Genomic DNA, 22939 nt, shown 5'->3' with positions numbered 1-22939 from the left:
GAGGCATGAGGACTGCAGATGTGGCCAGGGCAATAAATTGCAATGTCCGTACCGTGAGACGCCCAAGACAGCGCTACAGGGAGACAGGACGGACAGCTGATCGTCCTCGCAGTGGCAGACCACGTGTATCAACACCTGCACAGATTCAGTACATCTGAACATCACACCTGCGGGACCAGGTACAGGAAGGCAACAACAACTGCTAAGTTACACCAGGAATGCATAATATCAGTGTTCAGTCTGAGAGAGGCTGGACTGAGGGCTTGTAGGTCTGTTGTAACGCAGGTCCTCACCAGACATCACCGGCAACAATGTGGCCTATAAGCACAAACCCACCGTCGCTGGACCAGACAGGACTGGCAAAATGTGCTCTTCACTGCGGTTTTGTCTCACCAGGGGTGATGGTCGGATTCGCGTTTATTGTCAAAGAAATGAGCGTTACACCGAGGCTTGTACTTTGAAGCGGGATCGATTTGGAGGTGGAGGGTCTTTCATGGTCTGGGGCGGGGTGTCACAGCATCATTGCACTGAGCTTGTTGTCATTGCAGGCAATCTCAATGCTGTGTGATACAGGGAAGACATCCTCCTCCCTCATGTGGTACCCTTCCTGCAGGCTCATCCTGACATGACCCTGCCACCAGCCATACTGCTCGTTCTGTGCATGATTTCCTGCAAGACAGGAATGTCAGTGTTCTGCCATGACCAGCGAAGAGGCCGAATCCCAATCCCATTGAGCATGTCTGGGACCTGTTGGATCGGAGGGTGAGGGCTAGAGCCATTCCTCACAGAAATGTCTGGGAACTTGCAGGTTCCTTGGTGGAAGAGTGGGATAACATCTCACAGAAAGAACTGGCAAATCTGGTGCAGTCCATGAGGAGGAGATGCACTGCAGTACTTAATGCAGCTGGTGGCCACAACAGATACTGACTTACTTTTGATTTTGACCCCCTTTGTTCAGGGACACATTATTCCATTTCTGTTAGTCACATGTCTGTGGAACTTGTTCAGTTTATGTATCAGTTGTTGAATCTTGTTATGTTCATACAAATATTTACACCTGTTAAGTTTGCTGAAAATGTAACGCAGTTGACAGTGAGAGGACATTCTTTTTTTGCTGAGTTTAGTAGATGACTCAAGTGTTGAGTCATTTATGCTCTCGTGTGTCTTATTCGGCCCACGGGCTTTGTTTGACACGTGCGCTAGCCTATTAGTCGCGTTATGACTGACTTGTGATCATTTCCCTCGCTAGTTCGACTGCATTGACATTCCCAGCCATAGTTACAGTCATCTGTTTTTGTTCAAAATATTGAGTCATTGAAACTGAAACAGTGCATCCTCGATGAAGGCAGCAAACCATGTACCAGGCCAGCTGTGATTTACAATCTGACAGCAATATGTTTTAGACTACCAAGTATTGGTGAATTATATTAGTCATGCATTGAACTACATCCATCTATATTATATTAGTCATGTATTGAACTACATCCATCTATATTATATTAGTCATGCATTGAACTACATCCATCTATATTATATTAGTCATGTATTGAACTACATCCATCTCTATTATATTAGTCATGCATTGAACTACATCCATCTATATTATATTAGTCATGCATTGAACTACATCCATCTATATTATATTAGTCATGCATTGAACTACATCCATCTATATTATATTAGTCATGCATTGAACTACATCCATCTATATTATATTAGTCATGTATTGAACTACATCCATCTATATTATATTAGTCATGCATTGAACTACATCCATCTATATTAGTCATGCATTGAACTACATCCATCTATATTAGTCATGCATTGAACTACATCCATCTATATTATATTAGTCATGCATTGAACCACATCCATCTCTATTATATTAGTCATGCATTGAACCACATCCATCTATATTATATTAGTCATGCATTGAACCACATCCATCTCTATTATATTAGTCATGCATTGAACCACATCCATCTCTATTATATTAGTCATGCATTGAACTACATCCATCTCTATTATATTAGTCATGCATTGAACTACATCCATCTCTATTATATTAGTCATGCATTGAACTACATCCATCTATATTATATTAGTCATGCATTGAACTACATCCATCTATATTAGTCATGCATTGAACTACATCCATCTCTATTAGTCATGCATTGAACTACATCCATCTCTATTATATTAGTCATGCATTGAACTCCATCCATCTCTATTATATCAGTCATGCATTGAACTACATCCATCTATTCTACCAACAATGTCTCTGTGTCCTGTCCTGTTGAGTCAAATAGAACCCTGAACCATAAACAGGCAAATAGAACCCTGAATCATAAACAGGCAAATAGAACCCTGAACCATAAACAGTCAAATAGAACCCTGAACCATAAACAGGCAAATAGAACCCTGAACCATAAACAGGCAAATAGAACCCTGAACCATAAACAGTCAAATAGAACCCTGAACCATAAACAGGCAAATAGAACCCTGAACCATAAACAGGCAAATAGAACCCTGAACCATAAACAGTCAAATAGAACCCTGAACCATAAACAGGCAAATAGAACCCTGAACCATAAACAGGCAAATAGAACCCTGAACCATAAACAGTCAAATAGAACCCTGAACCATAAACAGGCAAATAGAACCCTGAACCATAAACAGTCAAATAGAACCATGAACCATAAACAGTCAAATAGAACCCTGAACCATAAACAGGCAAATAGAACCCTAAACCATAAACAGTCAAATAGAACCCTGAACCATAAACAGTCAAATAGAACCCTGAACCATAAACAGGCAAATAGAACCCTGAACCATAAACAGTCAAATAGAACCCTGAACCATAAACAGGCAAATAGAACCCTGAACCATAAACAGGCAAATAGAACCCTGAACCATAAACAGTCAAATAGAACCCTGAACCATAAACAGGCAAATAGAACCCTGAACCATAAACAGGCAAATAGAACCCTGAACCATAAACAGTCAAATAGAACCCTGAACCATAAACAGGCAAATAGAACCCTGAACCATAAACAGGCAAATAGAACCCTGAACCATAAACAGGCAAATAGAACCCTGAACCATAAACAGTCAAATAGAACCTATTTTCAAAGCCTCCTATGAAGTTGGTTTTGTAGCATAAACAGGCAATGTGATATTTTTGACTGATATTATGATTGTCTTTTTGTTTCACCTCTGCAAAGTAGTTAAAATGCTGTCAGTTCCGCTTGAAATGAGACCGGCTTAGTGTATAATGACAGTCGTTATCAGTCCTGGGTGGGTTCTGGGTGGTGCGGATTTACAGTTAAAGAACTCACTTCATTTCTCGCAAAAATATAAATAATGCTTTCTTTTTTATCCTTTTAGACTTCCAGGTATGTCATACAGGAATCAAAAGTACCATGATCCAACCACCTGCTACTGAAATCACCCTCAATCTTATTTCCTTAAATATGGGCCTGTTACACAGATTAAGCCTAGTCCTCGATTTAAAAGACTTTGAATGGAGAATTAAGAAATAGTGATAATCCAGCCCTATAGGCTTATATTATTGAAACAGTATTTTAGCAGGGAGTCCCATTGAGATCAGGGTCTCTGAGATCATCCCTAGATGATCTCCAATATCACAATAAGTGTCGCCTGGTTTAGACAGGGGAAGTCTTGCACAATATTGACCGATATTCCTGGTCGTAGATGAACCATGTTTAACCAGGGCCCGGGAGGCAGTCCCTAAAACGATCCACAATCTCACAGTGAGAAGTTTAGAATCAAATCTTTAGTACCAAAGTAACAGGAGTCACAGAGCAAAACCCAATTATGTCCAAGGTTGAGAACAGGTCAAGCTCAAATAGAGACCTTAAACACTGCTCCTTTTGATTCCTGTGGACCATGGCCTGTACCCGCCAGACCCACAGTGATGCTTTTCATTCAGGAAATACAGGCTCTCTAGACAGCACAGGGAGTCAGGAAATACAGGCCCTCTAGACAGCACAGGGAGTCAGGAAATACAGGCCCTCTAGACAGCACAGGGAGTCAGGAAATACAGGCCCTCTAGACAGCACAGGGAGTCAGGAAATACAGGCCCTCTAGACAGCACAGGGAGTCAGGAAATACAGGCCCTCTAGACAGCACAGGGAGTCAGGAAATACAGGCCCTCTAGACAGCACAGGGAGTCAGGAAATACAGGCCCTCTAGACAGCACAGGGAGTCAGGAAATACAGGCCCTCTAGACAGCACAGGGAGTCAGGAAATACAGGCCCTCTAGACAGCACAGGGAGTCAGGAAATACAGGCCCTCTAGACAGCACAGGGAGTCAGGAAATACAGGCCCTCTAGACAGCACAGGGAGTCAGGAAATACAGGCCCTCTAGACAGCACAGGGAGTCAGGAAATACAGGCCCCCTAGACAGCACAGGGAGTCAGGAAATACAGGCCCCCTAGACAGCACAGGGAGTCAGGAAATACAGGCCCTCTAGACAGCACAGGGAGTCAGGAAATACAGGCCCTCTAGACAGCACAGGGAGTCAGGAAATACAGGCCCTCTAGACAGCACAGGGAGTCAGGAAATACAGGCCCTCTAGACAGCACAGGGAGTCAGGAAATACAGGCCCTCTAGACAGCACAGGGAGTCAGGAAATACAGGCCCTCTAGACAGCACAGGGAGTCAGGAAATACAGGCCCTCTAGACAGCACAGGGAGTCAGGAAATACAGGCCCTCTAGACAGCACAGGGAGTCAGGAAATACAGGCCCCCTAGACAGCACAGGGAGTCAGGAAATACAGGCCCCCTAGACAGCACAGGGAGTCAGGAAATACAGGCCCTCTAGACAGCACAGGGAGTCAGGAAATACAGGCCCTCTAGACAGCACAGGGAGTCAGGAAAATAAAAATGAAGACATCCGCATATGAAACCTTTCAAGGAAATCAATGGTTCAATGACTAACTTCCCAGTGATCGTGTTGAGAGATCGATATCATACCTAGATTGCGTCCCAAATGGCACCCTGGTCAAAAGTAGTGCCATTTGGGCCGTAACCCTACAGTCCACAGGGCCGTAACCCTACAGTCCACAGGGCCGTAACCCTACAGTCCACAGGGCCGTAACCCTACAGTCCACAGGGGTCGTAACCCTACAGTCCACAGGGGTCGTAACCCTACAGTCCACAGGGGTCGTAACCCTACAGTCCACAGGGGTCGTAACCCTACAGTCCACAGGGGTCGTAACCCTACAGTCCACAGGGGTCGTAACCCTACAGTCCACAGGGGTCGTAACCCTACAGTCCACAGGGGTCGTAACCCTACAGTCCACAGGGGTCAAGCCTACAGTCCACAGGGGTCAAGCCTACAGTCCACAGGGGTCAAGCCTACAGTCCACAGGGGCCGTAACCCTACAGTCCACAGGGGCCGTAACCCTACAGTCCACAGGGGCCGTAACCCTACAGTCCACAGGGGTCGTAACCCTACAGTCCACAGGGGTCGTAACCCTACAGTCCACAGGGGTCGTAACCCTACAGTCCACAGGGGTCAAGCCTACAGTCCACAGGGGTCAAGCCTACAGTCCACAGGGGCCGTAACCCTACAGTCCACAGGGGCCGTAACCCTACAGTCCACAGGGGCCGTAACCCTACAGTCCACAGGGGTCGTAACCCTACAGTCCACAGGGGTCGTAACCCTACAGTCCACAGGGGTCGTAACCCTACAGTCCACAGGGGTCAAGCCTACAGTCCACAGGGGTCAAGCCTACAGTCCACAGGGGTCAAGCCTACAGTCCACAGGGGCCGTAACCCTACAGTCCACAGGGGCCGTAACCCTACAGTCCACAGGGGCCGTAACCCTACAGTCCACAGGGGCCGTAACCCTACAGTCCACAGGGGCCGTAACCCTACAGTCCACAGGGGCCGTAACCCTACAGTCCACAGGGGTCGTAACCCTACAGTCCACAGGGGTCAAGCCTACAGTCCACAGGGGTCTAACCCTACAGTCCACAGGGGTCGTAACCCTACAGTCCACAGGGGTCTAACCCTACAGTCCACAGGGGTCTAACCCTACAGTCCACAGGGGTCAACCCTACAGTCCACAGGGGTCGTAACCCTACAGTCCACAGGGGTCGTAACCCTACAGTCCACAGGGGTCAACCCTACAGTCCACAGGGGTCAACCCTACAGTCCACAGGGGTCAACCCTACAGTCCACAGGGGCCAACCCTACAGTCCACAGGGGTCAACCCTACAGTCCACAGGGGCCGTAACCCTACAGTCCACAGGGGCCGTAACCCTACAGTCCACAGGGGCCGTAACCCTACAGTCCACAGGGGCTGTAACCCTACAGTCCACAGGGGTCGTAACCCTACAGTCCACAGGGGTCAAGCCTACAGTCCACAGGGGTCTAACCCTACAGTCCACAGGGGTCGTAACCCTACAGTCCACAGGGGTCTAACCCTACAGTCCACAGGGGTCTAACCCTACAGTCCACAGGGGTCAACCCTACAGTCCACAGGGGTCGTAACCCTACAGTCCACAGGGGTCGTAACCCTACAGTCCACAGGGGTCAACCCTACAGTCCACAGGGGTCAACCCTACAGTCCACAGGGGTCAACCCTACAGTCCACAGGGGTCAACCCTACAGTCCACAGGGGTCAACCCTACAGTCCACAGGGGTCGTAACCCTACAGTCCACAGGGGTCGTAACCCTACAGTCCACAGGGGTCGTAACCCTACAGTCCACAGGGGTCGTAACCCTACAGTCCACAGGGGTCGTAACCCTACAGTCCACAGGGGTCAACCCTACAGTCCACAGGGGTCAACCCTACAGTCCACAGGGGTCAACCCTACAGTCCACAGGGGTCAACCCTACAGTCCACAGGGGTCGTAACCCTACAGTCCACAGGGGTCGTAACCCTACAGTCCACAGGGGTCAACCCTACAGTAAAGCGTTTATGTCAAGGGTAGTTCAACAGAAAAAAGTCTGATTGGCATTACAGTAACATCATTTTGTCCCCCATGATGAAATCAGGAGGGGAATGTAGATTGATCGGTCTCCGTCTGTTCGACGTTTGAACGTTAGTCACACTCGATCTCAGATAGCGGCTGGCCTGATTTTGACAAACCTTGGGTGAATGATTCTTCCCGCTATAGAGATTTTGTGAGTCACACCACAGAGGAAGAGGCGAAGCGAGAGGGATAACTGGGCCCAAAATCTGTCTTCTCCAGCAGGTGGCTCACCAAGCAGCGAGTTGTGTGAAGGTCAATAAGGGAGGATCGAATTCAGTTAACAAAAAAAATGTAATAGTTTATTTGCTACATGTGGCTGATTTGATCTAATATAAACGTTTTGCCTAGGTTGTTATGAGTGTGTTGGTAAGTAGGACAGGGAGTGGATTAGCTAGAGAGACTGGCAGTAGGACAGGGCTGGATTAGATAGAGAGACTGGCAGTAGGACAGGTAGTGGATTAGCTAGAGACTGGCATTAGGACAGGGCTGGATTAGATAGAGAGACTGGCAGTAGGACAGGGCTGGATTAGATAGAGAGACTGGCAGTAGGACAGGGGGTAGATTAGCAAGAGAGACTGGCAATAGGACAGGGTGGATTAGATGAGACTTGCAGTAAAACAGGGAGTGGATTAGCTAGAGACTGGCAGTAGGACAGGGCGTGGATTAGATAATGAGACTGGCAGTAGGACAGGGAGTGGATTCGCTAGAGACTGGCAGTAGGACAGGGGATAGATTAGCAAGAGAGACTGGCAATAGGACAGGGTGGATTAGATGAGACTTGCAGAAAGACAGGGAGTGGATTAGCTAGAGACTGGCAGTAGGACAGGGCGTGGATTAGATAATGAGACTGGCAGTAGGACAGGGAGTGGATTAGATAATGAGACTTGCAGTAGGACAGGGAGTGGATTAGCTAGAGACTGGCAGTAGGACAGGGAGTGGATTAGATAATGAGACTTGCAGTAGGACAGGGAGTGGATTAGCTAGAGACTGGCAGTAGGACAGGGAGTGGATTAGATAATGAGACTGGCAGTAGGACAGGTAGTGGATTAGCTAGAGACTGGCAGTAGGACAGGGAGTGGATTAGATAATGAGACTGGCAGTAGGACAGGTAGTGGATTAGATAATGAGACTGGCAGTAGGACAGGTAGTGGATTAGCTAGAGACTGGCAGTAGGACAGGTAGTGGATTAGCTAGAGACTGGCAGTAGGACAGGGAGTGGATTAGATAATGAGACTTGCAGTAGGACAGGTCGTGGATTAGCTAGAGACTGGCAGTAGGACAGGGCGTGGATTAGATAATGAGACTGGCAGTAGGACAGGGAGTGGATTCGCTAGAGACTGGCAGTAGGACAGGGAGTGGATTAGATAATGAGACTTGCAGTAGGACAGGTAGTGGATTAGCTAGAGACTGGCAGTAGGACAGGGCGTGGATTAGATAATGAGACTGGCAGTAGGACAGGTAGTGGATTAGCTAGAGACTGGCATTAGGACAGGGCGTGAATTAGATAGAGACTGGCAGTAGGACAGGGCTGGATTAGATAGAGAGACTGGCAGTAGGACAGGGGGTAGATTAGCAAGAGAGACTGGCAATAGGACAGGGTGGATTAGATAATGAGACTTGCAGTAGGACAGGGAGTGGATTAGCTAGAGACTGGCAGTAGGACAGGGAGTGGATTAGATAATGAGACTTGCAGTAGAACAGATGCATATGCTACTTATTTAACAGCGCATATGCTACTTATTTAACAGCCCATAGGCTACTTATTAAACAGCGCATAGGCTACTTATTAAACACAGCGCATAGGCTACTTATTAAACAGCGCATAGGCTACTTATTTAACAGCCCATAGGCTACTTATTTAACAGCCCATAGACTACTTATTTAACAGCCCATAGGCTACTTATTTAACAGCCCATATGCTACTTATTAAACAGTGCATAGGCTACTTATTTAACAGTGCATAGGCTACTTATTAAACAGTGCATAGGCTACTTATTTAACAGTGCATAGGCTACTTATTAAACAGTGCATAGGCTACTTATTGAACACAGCGCATATGCTACTTATTAAACAGTGCATAGACTACTTATTAAACAGTGCATAGACTACTTATTAAACAGTGCATATGCTACTTATTAAACAGCGCATAGGCTACTTATTTAACAGTGCATAGGCTACTTATTAAACAGTGCATAGGCTACTTATTGAACACAGCGCATATGCTACTTATTAAACAGCGCATAGACTACTTATTAAACAGTGCATAGGCTACTTATTAAACAGTGCATAGGCTACTTATTTAACAGCCCATAGGCTACTTATTAAACAGTGCATATGCTACTTATTTAACAGTGCATAGACTACTTATTAAACAGTGCATAGACTACTTATTTAACAGCCCATAGGCTACTTATTGAACACAGCGCATAGGCTACTTATTGAACACAGCGCATAGGCTACTTATTAAACACAGCGCATAGACTACTTATTTAACAGTGCATAGACTACTTATTTAACAGCGCATAGACTACTTATTAAACAGTGCATAGGCTACTTATTTAACAGCCCATAGGCTACTTATTAAACAGTGCATATGCTACTTATTTAACAGTGCATAGACTACTTATTTAACAGTGCATAGACTACTTATTTAACAGCCCATAGGCTACTTATTGAACACAGCGCATAGGCTACTTATTGAACACAGCGCATAGGCTAGCGCATAGACTACTTATTTAACAGTGCATAGACTACTTATTTAACAGCGCATAGACTATATTAAACAGCCCATAGGCTACTTATTTAACAGTGCATAGGCTACTTATTAAACAGTGCATAGGCTACTTATTGAACAGTGCATATGCTACTTATTAAACAGCGCATAGGCTACTTATTTAACAGTGCATAGGCTACTTATTAAACAGTGCATAGGCTACTTATTGAACACAGCGCATATGCTACTTATTAAACAGCGCATAGACTACTTATTAAACAGTGCATAGGCTACTTATTAAACAGTGCATAGGCTACTTATTTAACAGCCCATAGGCTACTTATTAAACAGTGCATATGCTACTTATTTAACAGTGCATAGACTACTTATTAAACAGTGCATAGACTACTTATTTAACAGCCCATAGGCTACTTATTGAACACAGCGCATAGGCTACTTATTGAACACAGCGCATAGGCTACTTATTAAACACAGCGCATAGACTACTTATTTAACAGTGCATAGACTACTTATTTAACAGCGCATAGACTACTTATTAAACAGTGCATAGGCTACTTATTTAACAGCCCATAGGCTACTTATTAAACAGTGCATATGCTACTTATTTAACAGTGCATAGACTACTTATTTAACAGTGCATAGACTACTTATTTAACAGCCCATAGGCTACTTATTGAACACAGCGCATAGGCTACTTATTGAACACAGCGCATAGGCTACTTATTAAACACAGCGCATAGACTACTTATTTAACAGTGCATAGACTACTTATTTAACAGCGCATAGACTACTTATTAAACAGCCCATAGGCTACTTATTTAACAGTGCATAGGCTACTTATTAAACAGTGCATAGGCTACTTATTGAACAGTGCATAGGCTACTTATTGAACAGTGCATAGGCTACTTATTAAACAGTGCATAGACTACTTATTGAACAGTGCATAGGCTACTTATTAAACAGTGCATATGCTACTTATTGAACAGTGCATAGGCTACTTATTTAACAGTGCATAGGCTACTTATTTAACAGTGCATAGGCTACTTATTAAACAGTGCATAGACTACTTATTAAACACAGCGCATAGGCTACTTATTAAACACAGCGCATAGGCTACTTATTTAACAGTGCATAGGCTACTTATTAAACACAGCGCATAGGCTACTTATTAAACACAGCGCATAGGCTACTTATTAAACACAGCGCATAGGCTACTTATTAAACACAGCGCATAGGCTACTTATTAAACACAGCGCATAGGCTACTTATTAAACACAGCGCATAGGCTACTTATTAAACAGCGCATAGGCTACTTATTGAACACAGCGCATAGGCTACTTATTTAACAGTGCATAGGCTACTTATTTAACAGTGCATAGGCTACTTATTAAACAGCGCATAGGCTACTTATTGAACACAGCGCATAGGCTACTTATTTAACAGTGCATAGGCTACTTATTTAACAGCCCATAGGCTTCTTATTAAACACAGCGCATAGGCTACTTATTTAACAGCGCATAGGCTACTTATTAAACAGCGCATAGGCTACTTATTGAACAGTGCATAGACTACTTATTTAACAGTGCATAGGCTACTTATTTAACAGTGCATAGGCTACTTATTTAACAGCCCATAGGCTACTTATTTAACAGCCCATAGGCTACTTATTTAACAGCCCATAGGCTACTTATTTAACAGCCCATAGGCTACTTATTGAACACAGCGCATAGGCTACTTATTTAACAGTGCATAGGCTACTTATTGAACACAGCGCATAGGCTACTTATTGAACACAGTTTATATCATCCGTAGGATAACTACTGTACCTGCTATAGACCAAACAATCCATGTGGTTGATTTCTTTATCGGATCTGTGTCTTCTGTAATCCTCCCATAGGTCTTTGATGGCAGTGACAGACAAGATGAAGACCACTGGTGCCAGGGCCAGCTGTGGTTGGAAAGCATTACAAACTGGAACAAAATTCAGCAGGGCGATGAACACGAAGTATACGTTGGCAAACCTATGGAACTGCTCGAACAGATTTTTCGGCAGAAAAGAGAGAAGAGTATATTTTGTGGTTTTAATCTCATTGTCTGAATAGTGTCTATTTGGGTTGTCGTCGCCTTTGGTTCGATCGTATAAAATGTTAGAATGAACAGTCCGTGTTTTGTGCTCTTTCTTGGTCTTTTTCCTCTGTTTCTTCACGTTCACCACTTCGGTTTCTCCAATCTTCTCTCGCGCCATACTTTGCCTCAAACTCTCCCAAACTTTTCCTTTTCTTTTTTTTTAAACGTTTTTTTAAACATAAAAATGTCCTATGTAATTATGGAGCTCCATACCTTCAGAATGACATTGTATTATTCTCTGTTTTCACGCTAATCTCTTCTTTACTATCATCTACCTCGATGTCCCGTATTCAGACGAAGGCATTCTAATATTAACATGTTTTCATTTGGTCGTTTAGAGATGCTTCGGAAAGCTAGAGGGCATAGTTGTGAAGAACATAACTTTTGCCGTTCAGTCGGTGAGTTGTAGAACACATGGATAGACTTTGACTTTGGGATGTCGTGGCAAAGTCCGTGGCCATGTGTTTAAAAAGCCTGGGATCTGTGCAGATTGTGCGCAGAGAGAGAGAGAGAGAGAGAGAGAGAGAGAGAGAGAGAGAGAGAGAGAGAGAGAGAGAGAGAGAGAGAGAGAGAGAGAGAGAGAGAGAGAGAGAGAGAGAGAGAGAGAGAGAGAGAGAGAGAGAGAGAGAGAGAGAGAGAGAGAGAGAGAGAGAGGAGGGGACACAGGGGCCGTCACTACTGACACGCTCTGACCCCCACGCTCCTCCCTCTCCCCAAACAACACTTCTTACATCGTCTGGGTGGAAGTGCCACGCGGCCCGACGAGATATTATTGGAGTTCAAACTGTCCTACCTGGAAGTTAAAGTACTATCCGTCTCTGTCCAAACACAAAGTCCTCATGTTGGATGATCTATGGATGATGAGATATCTCTTGACACAATTTCATAATTAAACGTTTCCAACTGGGGCACAGAGTTCAGTCTAGTTTTGATTTACATTTGATTGAGTTGTCAACTAAGGTGAATAATATAATTACATCAACAAAACATCTCATTGGATTTAGGTTAAAAAAATAAATGCACTTTATGTTGACGACTTTATACCAAATCTAATTATTCAATGTCATTATATATATTTTTTTTGGGGGGGGGGGTGAACTGATATAGAAACAACATTGATTCAACCAGCTTTTGCATCGTGGGTTATATTTTTTTAAAGTTTTGTTTTGTTTTTTAGGCATAGATCAGGGATGGAAAACTCAAGGTTAAAAAAGTAGAATTACCCAGGGTGCAATTTGTGCATTAACAGTTTTCCTCTTATTACATCAGTCACTGATATTCACTCAAGTAGCCCCTTTCAGCTATCATTTTTTAGATGAGTAAATTAGTCTAGTGGCCAGCTATCTAAACCTGTAGTAATTAAGGCCAAATTAGAGCCTGGGGGGCTCCCATTGATTTGTGTTGGTCCGTCCCACTTAGATATCATGTCTCCAACCTATTGAGAAAATTCTAGAAATGCAAGAAATGAGCTATTGTCCTATTAACCACCCCATGACAAAATGAGTAGAATTGCACAAAAATATAAACTGAGGCCATTATGGAACTCCTACCTGTTGATGATCACAGTACGAGACGGCCAGTGCCAGGTGTCAACCACTGGCAGGGTATTTGTTTTGAAATGTTGTTTTGAAATACAGTGTTCATTTCTCAGCATTTTTCTGCAATGTGAGGCCAATTCTTCTGTTTTGCTTCCTGACAGTGGATGTTTTACATGTCACTTTGGAAAGGCAGATCTAATCAGGTAAGGATCGGACCAAGATGCAGCGTGGTAAGTGTTCATGATGATTTATTCATGACAAAAACGTGAAAACTACAAAGACCGGCAGTGCCAAACACCCACACACCAACAGTGAAACAGTGTATTGTAATTCTCAATCAGAGACAACTAACAACACCTGCCTCTGATTGAGAACCATTCTAGGCCGAAACAGAAACCAAACATAGAAAAACAAACATAGACTGCCCACCCCAACTCACACCCTGACCAGACTAAATAAAGACAAAACACAGACTGCCCACCCCAACTCAGGCCCTGACCAGACTAAATAAAGACAAAACAAAGACTGCCCACCCCAACTCACGCACTGACCATACTAAATAATGACAAAACATAGACTGCCCACCCCAACTCACAGAGACCCTGACCAGACTAAATAAAGAACAAAACATAGACTGCCCACCCCAACTCAGAAACCAAACATAAAAATGACAAACATAGACTGCCCACCCCAACTCACGCCCTGACCAGACTAAATAAAGACAAAACACAGACTGCCCACCCCAACTCACGCACTGACCATACTAAATAATGACAAAACATAGACTGCCCACCCCAACTCACGCCCTGACCAGACTAAATAAAGACAAAACATAGACTGCCCACCCCAACTCACGCCCTGACCAGACTAAATAAAGACAAAACAAAGACTGCCCACCCCAACTCACGCCCTGACCAGACTAAATAATGACAAAACATAGACTGCCCACCCCAACTCACGCCCTGACCAGACTAAATAAAGACAAAACACAGACTGCCCACCCCAACTCACGCCCTGACCAGACTAAATAAAGACAAAACAAAGACTGCCCACCCCAACTCACGCCCTGACCATACTAAATAAAGACAAAACATAGACTGCCCACCCCAACTCACGCCCTGACCAGACTAAATAAAGACAAAACATAGACTGCCCACCCCAACTGACGCCCTGACCAGACTAAATAAAGACAAAACATAGACTGCCCACCCCAACTCACACCCTGACCAGACTAAATAAAGACAAAACAAAGACTGCCCACCCCAACTCACGCCCTGACCATACTAAATAAAGACAAAACATAGACTGCCCACCCCAACTCACGCCCTGACCAGACTAAATAAAGACAAAACATAGACTGCCCACCCCAACTCACGCCCTGACCAGACTAAATAAAGACAAAACAAAGACTGCCCACCCCAACTCACGCCCTGACCAGACTAAATAAAGACAAAACAAAGACTGCCCACCCCAACTCACGCCCTGACCATACTAAATAAAGATAAAACAAAGACTGCCCACCCCAACTCACGCCCTGACCAGACTAAATAAAGACAAAACAAAGACTGCCCACCCCAACTCACGCCCTGACCAGACTAAATAAAGACAAAACAAAGACTGCCCACCCCAACTCACACCCTGACCAGACTAAATAAAGACAAAACAAAGACTGCCCACCCCAACTCACACCCTGACCAGACTAAATAAAGACAAAACAAAGACTGCCCACCCCAACTCACGCCCTGACCAGACTAAATAAAGACAAAACATAGACTGCCCACCCCAACTCACGCCCTGACCAGACTAAATAAAGACAAAACAAAGACTGCCCACCCCAACTCACGCCCTGACCAGACTAAATAAAGACAAAACAAAGACTGCCCACCCCAACTCACGCCCTGACCAGACTAAATAAAGACAAAACAAAGACTGCCCACCCCAACTCACGCCCTGACCAGACTAAATAAAGACAAAACATAGACTGCCCACCCCAACTCACACCCTGACCATACTAAATAAAGACAAAACATAGACAGCCCACCCCAACTCACGCCCTGACCAGACTAAATAAAGACAAAACATAGACTGCCCACCCCAACTCACGCCCTGACCAGACTAAATAAAGACAAAACAAAGACTGCCCACCCCAACTCACGCCCTGACCAGACTAAATAAAGACAAAACAAAGACTGCCCACCCCAACTCACACCCTGACCAGACTAAATAAAGACAAAACATAGACTGCCCACCCCAACTCACACCCTGACCAGACTAAATAAAGACAAAACATAGACTGCCCACCCCAACTCACGCCCTGACCAGACTAAATAAAGACAAAACATAGACTGCCCACCCCAACTCACGCCCTGACCAGACTAAATAAAGACAAAACATAGACTGCCCACCCCAACTCACGCCCTGACCAGACTAAATAAAGACAAAACAAAGACTGCCCACCCCAACTCACACCCTGACCAGACTAAATAAAGACAAAACAAAGACTGCCCACCCCAACTCACACCCTGACCAGACTAAATAAAGACAAAACATAGACTGCCCACCCCAACTCACGCCCTGACCAGACTAAATAAAGACAAAACATAGACTGCCCACCCCAACTCACGCCCTGACCAGACTAAATAAAGACAAAACATAGACTGCCCACCCCAACTCACGCCCTGACCAGACTAAATAAAGACAAAACATAGACTGCCCACCCCAACTCACGCCCTGACCAGACTAAATAAAGACAAAACATAGACTGCCCACCCCAACTCACGCCCTGACCAGACTAAATAAAGACAAAACATAGACTGCCCACCCCAACTCACGCCCTGACCAGACTAAATAAAGACAAAACATAGACTGCCCACCCCAACTCACGCCCTGACCAGACTAAATAAAGACAAAACATAGACTGCCCACCCCAACTCACGCCCTGACCAGACTAAATAAAGACAAAACATAGACTGCCCACCCCAACTCACGCCCTGACCAGACTAAATAAAGACAAAACATAGACTGCCCACCCCAACTCACGCCCTGACCAGACTAAATAAAGACAAAACATAGACTGCCCACCCCAACTCACGCCCTGACCAGACTAAATAAAGACAAAACATAGACTGCCCACCCCAACTCACACCCTGACCAGACTAAATAAAGACAAAACACAGGAAATAAAGGTCAGAATGTGACAGTCACAATTACAGTGAAATTACTTTCTTGCAAACTCATAACCCAATAAATGTATTATTGTTTAAAAAATAGAGAAATAAGAATAAGGAATATGAAAAACACAGTAAAGTAAGTAAATAAGTAAGTAAGCATACTATAAACAGGAAATATTTTAAAAGTCAGTTCAGTACCATATTAACAATGTACAGGGATACTGGAGGAATGGATGTAGATATGTATAGGGGGAATGTGACTATATACAGGGTCAGTACCATTTTAACAATGTACAGGGATACTGGAGTAATGGAGGTAGATATATATAGGGGAAGGTGACTATAGACAGGGTCAGTTCAGTACCATATTAACAATGTACGGGGATACTGGAGTGATGGAGGTAGATATGTATAGGGGGAAGGGACAGGGATACTGGAGTGATGGAGGTAGATATGTATAGGGGGAAGGAGACAGGGATACTGGAGTGATGGAGGTAGATATGTATAGGGGGAAGGAGACAGGGATACTGGAGTGATGGAGGTAGATATGTATAGGGGGAAGGAGACAGGGATACTGGAGTGATGGAGGTAGATATGTATAGGGGAAGGTGACTATATACAGGGTCAGTTCAGTACCATATTAACAATGTACGGGGATACTGGAGTGATGGAGGTAGATGACAAGACAACAGGATATAAGGTAAACAGAGTGGCAACAGTATGTGAGTGTATATGAGTGTGTGTGTAGAGTCAGTATAATTGTATGTCCATATTACATGTGTTCAGGTGACAGAGTGAGTGTTTGATAACTAACAAAATAGCTACACGGACTGAGTAAGCCTACCCATGTCAGAGACCTTTAACTGTGCTCTCTCTAATTCTCTCTTTCTCTCTTTCTTTCTCTCTCTCGGAGGACCTGAGCCCTAGGACCATGCCTCAGGACTACCTGACATCTTGACTCCTTGCTGTCCCCAGTCCACCTAGCCGTGCTGCTGCTCCAGTTTCAACTGTTCTGCCTTATTATTATTGGACCATGCTGGTCATTTATGAACATTTGAACATCTTGGCCATGTTCTGTTATAATCTCCACCCGGCACAGCCAGAAGAGGACTGGCCACCCCACATAGCCTGGTTCCTCTCTAAGTTTCTTCCTAGGTTCTGGCCTTTCTAGGGAGTTTTTCCTAGCCACCGTGCTTCTACACCTACATTGCTTGCTGTTTGGGGTTTTAGGCTGGGTTTCTGTACAGCACTTTGAGATATCAGTTGATGTACGAAGGGCTATATAAATACATTTGATTTGATTTGATTTGTCTTTCGCTACACGGACTGAGTAAACGTCTGTTTACCAGGGAGGGAGGCCTGGACACTGTTTACCAGGGAGGGAGGCCTGGACACAGTTATCAGGGAGGGAGGCCTGGACACTGTTATCAGGGAGGGAGGCCTGGACACTGTTATCAGGGAGGGAGGCCTGGACACTGTTTACCAGGGAGGGAGGTCTGGACACAGTTATCAGGGAGGGAGGCCTGGACACTGTTATCAGGGAGGGAGGCCAGGACACTGTTATCAGGGAGGGAGGCCAGGACACCGTTTACCAGGGAGGGAGGCCAGGACACTGTTTACCAGGGGGGAGGCCAGGACACTGTTTACCAGGGAGGGAGGCCTGGACACTGTTTACCAGGGGGGAGGCCAGGACACTGTTTACCAGGGAGGGAGGCCTGGACACTGTTTACCAGGGAGGGAGGCCTGGACACTGTCTACCAGGGAGGGAGGCCTGGACACTGTCTACCAGGGAGGGAGGCCAGGACACTGTCTACCAGGGAGGGAGGCCAGGACACTGTTTACCAGGGAGGGAGGTCTGGACACTGTTTACCAGGGGGGAGGCCAGGACACTGTTTACCAGGGAGGGAGGCCTGGACACTGTTTACCAGGGGGGAGGCCAGGACACTGTTTACCAGGGAGGGAGGCCTGGACACTGTTTACCAGGGGGGAGGCCAGGACACTGTTTACCAGGGAGGGAGGCCAGGACACTGTTTACCTGGGAGGGAGGCCTGGACACTGTTTACCAGGGGGGAGGCCAGGACACTGTTTACCAGGGAGGGAGGCCAGGACACTGTTTACCAGGGAGGGAGGCCTGGACACTGTCTACCAGGGAGGGAGGCCAGGACACTGTTTACCAGGGGGGAGGCCAGGACACTGTTTACCAGGGAGGGAGGCCAGGACACTGTTTACCAGGGAGGGAGGCCTGGACAGTGTCTACCAGGGAGGGAGGCCTGGACACTGTTTACCAGGGGGAGGCCAGGACACTGTTTACCAGGGGGAGGCCTGGACACTGTCTACCAGGGAGGGAGGCCAGGACACTGTTTACCAGGGAGGGAGGCCAGGACACTGTTTACCAGGGAGGGAGGCTAGGACACTGTTTACCAGGGAGGGAGGCTAGGACACTGTTTACCAGGGAGGGAGGCCTGGACACTGTTTACCAGGGAGGGAGGCCAGGACACTGTTTACCAGGGGGGAGGCCAGGACACTGTTTACCAGGGAGGGAGGTCAGGACACTGTTTACCAGGGAGGGAGGCCTGGACACTGTTTACCAGGGAGGGAGGCCTGGACACTGTTTACCAGGGAGGGAGGCCTGGACACTGTCTACCAGGGAGGGAGGCCTGGACACTGTCTACCAGGGAGGGAGGCCAGGACACTGTTTACCAGGGAGGGAGGCCAGGACACTGTTTACCAGGGAGGGAGGCCTGGACACTGTTTACCAGGGAGGGAGGCCTGGACACTGTTTACCAGGGAGGGAGGCCTGGACACTGTTTACCAGGGAGGGAGGCCTGGACACTGTTTACTAGGGAGGGAGGCCTGGACAGTGTCTACCAGGGAGGGAGGCCTGGACACTGTTTACCAGGGAGGGAGGCCTGGACACTGTTTACCAGGGAGGGAGGCCTGGACACTGTCTACCAGGGAGGGAGGCCTGGACACTGTCTACCAGGGAGGGAGGCCTGGACACTGTCTACCAGGGAGGGAGGCCTGGACACTGTCTACCTCTGTCCTCTCTCTCTGTCCTCTCTCCTTGTCCTCTGTCTCTCTCCCTCTCACTGTCCTCTCTCTCTGTCCTCTCTCTGTCCTCTCTTTGTCCTCTCTTTGTCCTCCCTCTCTGTCCTCTCTCTCCATCCTCTCTCTGTCCTCTCTCTCTGTCCTCTCTCTCCATCCTCTCTCTGTCCTCTCTCTCTGTCCTCTCTCTCTGTCCTCTGTCCTCTCTCTCTCTCCCTCTCTCTGTCCTCTCTCTCTGTCCTCTCTCTCTCTGTCCTCTCTCTCTCTGTCCTCTCTCTCTCTGTCCTCTCTCTCTCTGTCCTCTCTCTGTCCTCTCTCTCTGTCCTCTCTCTGTCCTCTCTCTCTGTCCTCTCTCTCTGTCCTCTCTCTCTCCTCTCTCTGTCCTCTCTCTCTGTCCTCTCTCAGATAATTCATCTGATTCTCAGAAAACCATTAACTCTGGATTAACTCCCGATAATTATAATAATAAACAATAATCTGATTCTCCAGTCCAAAGCGTGGTCCTTCTGTAGCTCAGTTGGTAGAGCATGGCGCTTGTAACGCCAGGGTAGTGGGTTCGATTCCCGGGACCACCCATACGTAGAATGTATGCACACATGACTAAGTCGCTTTGGATAAAAGCGTCTGCTAAATGGCATATATTATTATCATATTATGTCGGCAACCGCTTTAGATGACCTCTCATGCCCGTAAGGATGCTTTATTTGATATGATATTATTATTTGATATGATATTATTATTTGATATTTTGACATGAGATCCTTTTCAGAACTGATCTGATTGACCGAAAGATCCAAATTGGACTGCGTGGGGCCTCCCGAATGGCGCAGCGTTGTAAGGCACTGCATCACAGTGTTGAGTGTCATTACCGGTCGTGACTGTGAGTCCCATAGGGCGGTGCACAATTGGCCCAGCGTCGCCTGGATTAGGGGAGGGTTCGGCTGGGGGGCTTTACTTGGCTCATCAAGCTCTAGCATCTCCTTTTGGCGGTTCGGCTCCTGCAGAGGGTTCGGCTGGCTTCCAGGTTTAGCCAGCAGGTGTTAAGAAGCACGGTTTGGCGGGTCATGTTTCGGAGGACACATGACTCGACCTTCGCCTCTCCCGAGCCCGTTGGGGAATTGCAGCGATGAGACAAAATCGTAATCAAGATTTAAAAAATACAAAATGAATAAATGATGATTTGGGCTGCGTGTCTAAACGCAATCAGAGTGTATGCTATGAGGGGGAAATTCCTGCAGCTGCGAGAGAGAGGGTGATATATATTACCATTCAATTCGTTCAATGTATACAGTACTTTTAGTATTGTAGTACATAGCAGTGATGTTCATAAATGACATGGTCAAATACTAATAATCACAGGCAGAACAGTTGAAACTGGAGCAGAAGCACGGCCAGGTGGACTGGGGACAGCAAGGAGTCATCAGGCCAGGTGGACTGGGGACATGGTCCTAGGGCTCAGGTCCTCCGAGAGAGAGAAAGAAAGAAAGAAAGAGAGAATTAGAGAGAGCATACATAAATTCACACAGGACACCGGATAGGACAGGAGTAGTACTCCAGATATAACAAACTGACCCTAGCCCCCTCGAAACACACAAGGGTTGGTAACATCACCATGATCAAAATAAGGGTTGGTAACATCACTGGGGGTATAAGGGTTGTAACATCACAGGGGGTATAAGGGTTGTAACATCACTGGGGGTATAAGGGTTGTAAAATCACCAGGGGTTAAATAAGGCTTGGTAACATCACTGGGGGTATCAGGGTTGTAACATAACTGGGGGTATAAGGGTTGTAACATCACCAGGGGTTAAATAAGGCTTGGTAACATCACTGGGGGTATAAGGGTTGTAATATCTCCAGGGTCAAACTAAGGGTTGGTAATATCATCAGAGTCAAAATAAGGGTTGTAACATCACCATGGTCAAAATAAGGGTTGTAACATCACCTGTGTCAAAATAAGGGTTGGTAACATCACTGGGGGTTAAATAAGGGTTGGTAATATCACTGGGGGTATAAGGGTTGTAACATCACTGGGGGTATAAGGGTTGTAACATCACCAGGGGTAAAATAAGGGTTGGTAAAATCACTGGGGGTTAAATAAGGGTTGGTAACATCACCATGGTCAAAATAAGGGTTGGTAACATCACCAGGGGTTAAATAAGGGTTGGTAACATCACCAGGGGTTAAATAAGGGTTGGTAACATCACCAGGGTCAAAATAAGGGTTGGTAACATCACCAGGGGTTAAATAAGGGTTGGTAACATCACTGGGGGTTAAATAAGGGTTTTAACATCACTGGGGGTTAAATAAGGGTTTTAACATCACTGGTGGTTAAATAAGGGTTGGTAACATCACTGGAGGTATAAGGGTTGTAACATCACCAGGGGTTAAATAAGGGTTTTAACATCACCAGGGTCAAAATAAGGGTTGGTAACATCACTGGGGGTTAAATAAGGGTTTTAACATCACTGGGGGTTAAATAAGGGTTTTAACATCACTGGTGGTTAAATAAGGGTTGGTAACATCACTGGGGGTTAAATAAGGGTTTTAACATCACTGGGGGTTAAATAAGGGTTGTAACATCACTGGGGGTTAAATAAGGGTTGTAACATCACTGGGGGTATAAGGGTTGTAACATCACCAGGGGTAAAATAAGGGTTGGTAAAATCACTGGGGGTTAAATAAGGGTTGGTAACATCACCATGGTCAAAATAAGGGTTGGTAACATCACCAGGGGTTAAATAAGGGTTGGTAACATCACCAGGGGTTAAATAAGGGTTGGTAACATCACCAGGGTCAAAATAAGGGTTGGTAACATCACCAGGGGTTAAATAAGGGTTGGTAACATCACTGGGGGTTAAATAAGGGTTTTAACATCACTGGGGGTTAAATAAGGGTTTTAACATCACTGGTGGTTAAATAAGGGTTGGTAACATCACTGGAGGTATAAGGGTTGTAACATCACCAGGGGTTAAATAAGGGTTTTAACATCACCAGGGTCAAAATAAGGGTTGGTAACATCACTGGGGGTTAAATAAGGGTTTTAACATCACTGGGGGTTAAATAAGGGTTTTAACATCACTGGTGGTTAAATAAGGGTTGGTAACATCACTGGAGGTATAAGGGTTGTAACATCACCAGGGGTTAAATAAGGGTTTTAACATCACCAGGGTCAAAATAAGGGTTGGTAACATCACTGGGGGTTAAATAAGGGTTTTAACATCACTGGGGGTTAAATAAGGGTTTTAACATCACTGGGGGTTAAATAAGGGTTGTAACATCACTGGGGGTTAAATAAGGGTTGTAAACATCACTGGGG

The 22939-nt window shown here is 45.8% G+C and overlaps 1 protein-coding gene across 1 annotated transcript in view; it reads right to left on the bottom strand.

Moving 5' to 3' along the window:
• atp10a (ATPase phospholipid transporting 10A) overlaps nucleotides 1-12283 on the bottom strand; it is a 139859-nt gene extending 127576 nt beyond the window's left edge. Inside the window, 1 exon segment of the mRNA XM_046299581.1 lies at nucleotides 11567-12283. Within this exon segment, the coding sequence (XP_046155537.1) occupies nucleotides 11567-11985 (419 nt within the window). The 5' untranslated portion in view covers nucleotides 11986-12283.
• Between the last annotated feature and the right edge of the window lie 10656 nt (nucleotides 12284-22939).

Source organism: Oncorhynchus gorbuscha, linkage group LG02 (assembly GCF_021184085.1).
Source record: "Oncorhynchus gorbuscha isolate QuinsamMale2020 ecotype Even-year linkage group LG02, OgorEven_v1.0, whole genome shotgun sequence".
NCBI lineage: Eukaryota > Metazoa > Chordata > Actinopteri > Salmoniformes > Salmonidae > Oncorhynchus > Oncorhynchus gorbuscha.
This window is presented reverse-complemented; position numbering and strand designations above follow the sequence as displayed.